Here is a 3,942-nt window from a genome sequence, read left to right on the forward strand (position 1 = left end):
CCGTTAATGTGTCATCATTAATAGCCTCAGATACAGTGCCATATGTATCCTTTGCCCAAACTAGACACCAAGAGTGTCAAAACATTAGATTTTGGGCTCTTACCTACTATAGTGATTTAGAAAGTAGTTTCATGATTGGCTTGGAGGAACTCTTCTCTCTGTATTATGGCCAATGTAAGGTCAAAATTTTGCCCTGAAAAACCTGTGTCTGAGGCCTCTCATGTCTCTTTTTAAATTTAATTGGTGTTTTCTTTTTGGTTTTATATCACATTTATTTATTGTTTCTTGCAATCTCTCTCTCATGGGCATTGCTTTGTATCATTGATTTATTTTTTTTAAATAGCCCCTCCTGATAGAGGGACTTCTTCTCAGTTTTGTTTTCCCCTAGAAGTGTTACCACTGAGACTTATTGGACATCTGCTTGCAGACGACTGCAAGGTCTGGGGATCTCATCTTCAAAGACTCCTTCAAAGATGTAGCAGCCATGAGGAACAGATCAAGTAGCTGGGATGCAAGGACAAAGTACCTCCCCCCCAAATCTATTCAGTACTAGCCAAATGATGGAGCTGCCTGTGATGGCTCGTTTGCTTAATTGCTATGAATGGAAGACAATCAAAGTGATCAGAATGTAAATGGAGAAAATTTGTCGGCTAGATATGATGAAAAGCATATAAGCTGAGACCAGTCAGATGAGCAAAGAGTTTATTAGGAGAGAATAGATCTGCATGCCTTCCCTTTCTTTCTGTCCCTGGATTTAAGGGAGTCTTGTTGTTTACCTGTCCATCACTCACTTGCAATCCTTCCCCTCTCAATCTCCTGTGGACTATGTTGAGGGTAATGGGAGGGGAAAATTTTACCTTCTTTGTCTACCACTGAGAAAGTAGCCAAAATGTTGAAAATGTATTTTTAAACAAAATTCTCATTAGAAATGACACAGTCATTTCGGGAAAAAAGCCCATTGGTTAGCACCCCGTGGTAGAAAACTTCAGTCAGTCAGCTAATCAATAAATATTTAGTAAGCACTTATCATGGACCAGACAGGCACTGTGCTAAGCCCTGGAGATACAAAGAAATGCAAAATAAATCCCTTCTCTCAAGAAACTCATAGTTTAATGGGAGAGACAACACAAAACCACCATGTACAAACCATATACAGACAGGATAAATTGGGTGTAGTCTCTTAGGGAAGGCACTAAGACTATGAAGAACTAGGAAAGGATGCTTGCAGATGATGAGATTTTAGCTGAGACTTGAAGGAAGCCAGGGAATCCAGGAGACAGAGATAAGGAATGAGAGTGGGCTGGATGGGGGATGGTCAGTAAAAATGCCGGAGTTGGGAGATGGAGTATCTTGTTTGAGGATCAGTAAGGAGGCCAGCGTCACCAAATTACAGAGTACAGGCTGGGAGTGGGAGGGAAGTAAGTTATAAGAAGATTGTAAGGATGGCAGAAGGTTATGAAGGGCTTGGAACACTAAAAAGAGGATTTTATATTTGATCCTGGAGCATCAGCTTAAGTAGGTCTTACAGGACTTGAGGTCTTCACTGCAAGGAAAGTAGTTTGAATTTTAGACAGGAAGCGATAGGAGCCACTGCACATTTTGGAATAGAGAAATAATATGATCCTAAAGTATTATATTTAAGTCAGTGACACAATCAATGTTTTCTATTTCACTGAGAACACAAGAACCAATAAACTCTATGTGTTATATAAATGTAAATCTATGTGTGTATGTATCTATATACATACGTGTACTATCTATCAATGCATATACCTACATATGTACACATACACATATGTAGATATACATACATATATGTGCAGACATAGGATTAGGCACTGATAAATAACACACATATATACACTATATATGCACATACAAAATGATGCCTCATAACTTGGTTGGAAAGAACTCACTGGGCACAAAGGTAGCTTAGCAGAGGAAATGGTTTCTGGAGGAGGTTATAGCATCTCATTCCTAGGCTGTATTTTGAAATATTATGTTAGATGATCACCTCTCCATGGATTAGCATAAACAGAAGCGTACATATCACAGCACGTCTGGAGATCCTTTTCAGCCTTTCCATACTATATTTCCCGGCCCAGACAATTTAAATTCAAAGCAAAGCAAGATGACAAAGTTTGGAACTTTGTGATATATTCTCAGAAAGATTATTCTCAGAAAGATCTGATAAATTGAGATTCCATGTAGAAAGCCTATACAATTAAAAAAAATAAAAGTTAGCCTCCTAAATAATTGATGGCTTCTGATCTGAGTCAGTGGATTTAGTATTCACAATGATGAATTAAAAATAGCTACTCGATGCATTATAGGAAAGAAGGGAAACGAATGTGGGGGACATCTAAAACATTACTTTGCTCTTTAAGCATCCAACATAGGGATGGAGACAGGCACTGCTCCTGTGATCTTATTGGTATATGGAACTCCCTGGTGACGACATTTCTTTTACCAATGTAGATCCACACTTTGTCTGCAACTCTTAGAGAATTTCTTAGAGTAATAAGAGGTTAACTGATTCACCCACAGTCTCAAAGCCAATGGATGTCAAAGGCCTTGTCAAAACCATGTAAAGGTGATGTAGTATGGATAATAATGACGTGATTTCTTCTGGGCTTTTGAGATAGCATGTCATTGCTTATTAATTTCTCCTTTATTTTTTAGGTCCCTGAATGAAAGATTCTGAAAATGTCTAACTTTACCATTGTAACTGAATTCCTCCTCATGGGGTTTTCTGATATTCGGGAACTACAGATTATATATGCTTTACTTTTCTTACTCATTTACTTGGCAACTCTGACGGGAAATCTCCTAATTGTTGTAGTCACTACTCTTGACAGGAGCCTCCACACTCCCATGTACTTCTTCCTTAGGAATCTGTCTATTGTAGATGCCTGTTACATATCAGTCACAGTCCCCAAGGCATCTGTTAACTCCCTAGTAAACAACAGGGCTATTTCTGTAGCTGGATGTGCAGCCCAGATATTTCTTGTGCTATTCCTTGCGTGTGTTGAGTTTACTTTACTCACTGTTATGGCTCGTGATCGATATGTTGCCATATGCCACCCACTCCACTATCCAATGATCATGAGTCCCCAAGTCTGTATGCAGATGACCTTGACATGCTTGCTCACTGCCTTCCTGTATGCAGGTTTCCATACTGGCTATACATTTCAATTGCCTTTCTGCCAATCCAATGTGATCCATCAGTTCTTCTGTGACACCCCCTCTTTACTCAAACTCTCTTGTGCAGAGACTTTCCGTAATAAGATATCCATAGCAGCCTCCATTCTGGGCATTGGGTTTGTCTGCTTTGCCTTCATCACTGCATCTTACATTCGTATATTTTCTACTGTGTTCAAGTTTCCAGTGAAAGAAGACCAAAGAAAAGCATTTTCTACCTGTGTCCCCCACATCCTTGTGGTGTCATTGTTTATTATTTCTGGATTTTATGTGTACTTGCATCCACCTTCACATTCTGAATCCATTAAAGATTTAGTCCTTTCAGTGGTCTACTCTGTAATACCTCCTTTCCTGAACCCCATCATATATAGTCTGCGAAACAAACAGATAAAGGAGGCTGTGAGAATAGTAATGAAGAGGAAGCTTTTTTGCAGGAATATAGCATAAACCATAGTTCTTTACCCATGTCCTTGTTGAACTTAGTCCTGGTTGAACTTAAAGTGATGGAGAGAATTTGAAAAAAAATTTAAAAAAATAAATGTTAAAAATGTTTTTACATGCAATTGTGAAATATTAATGAAATAAAAATATTTTAAAATGGAAATGGAAAATGATTAATGTTAGTGGTCTTATGGGAAAGAAACAATAGCAGGCCCATATGTGCATGGTTCCATGTCAACCCCATTTAGGACAGTAGACTGCTAGGATATGTTCTCCCTCCCTCCCATCTGGACACATACA

At 38.6% G+C, this 3,942-nt stretch overlaps 1 protein-coding gene across 1 annotated transcript; it reads left to right on the top strand.

The window, feature by feature from the left end:
- The first annotated feature begins 2,706 nt into the window (after positions 1–2,706).
- LOC118839839 (olfactory receptor 14C36-like) lies at positions 2,707–3,648 on the top strand. The gene has a single exon (XM_036747351.1). The coding sequence runs from the start codon at positions 2,707–2,709 to the stop codon at positions 3,646–3,648; it is 942 nt and encodes a 313-aa protein (XP_036603246.1).
- The last annotated feature ends 294 nt before the right edge of the window (positions 3,649–3,942 follow it).

Source organism: Trichosurus vulpecula, chromosome 2 (genome assembly GCF_011100635.1).
Source record: "Trichosurus vulpecula isolate mTriVul1 chromosome 2, mTriVul1.pri, whole genome shotgun sequence".
In the NCBI taxonomy this organism is placed as follows: Eukaryota; Metazoa; Chordata; class Mammalia; order Diprotodontia; family Phalangeridae; genus Trichosurus; species Trichosurus vulpecula.

Bases quoted from the DNA above. Each gene is read 5' to 3' on its own strand.
- LOC118839839 (XM_036747351.1), top strand. From the start codon at position 2,707: ATGTCTAACTTTACCATTGTAACTGAATTCCTCCTCATGGGGTTTTCT.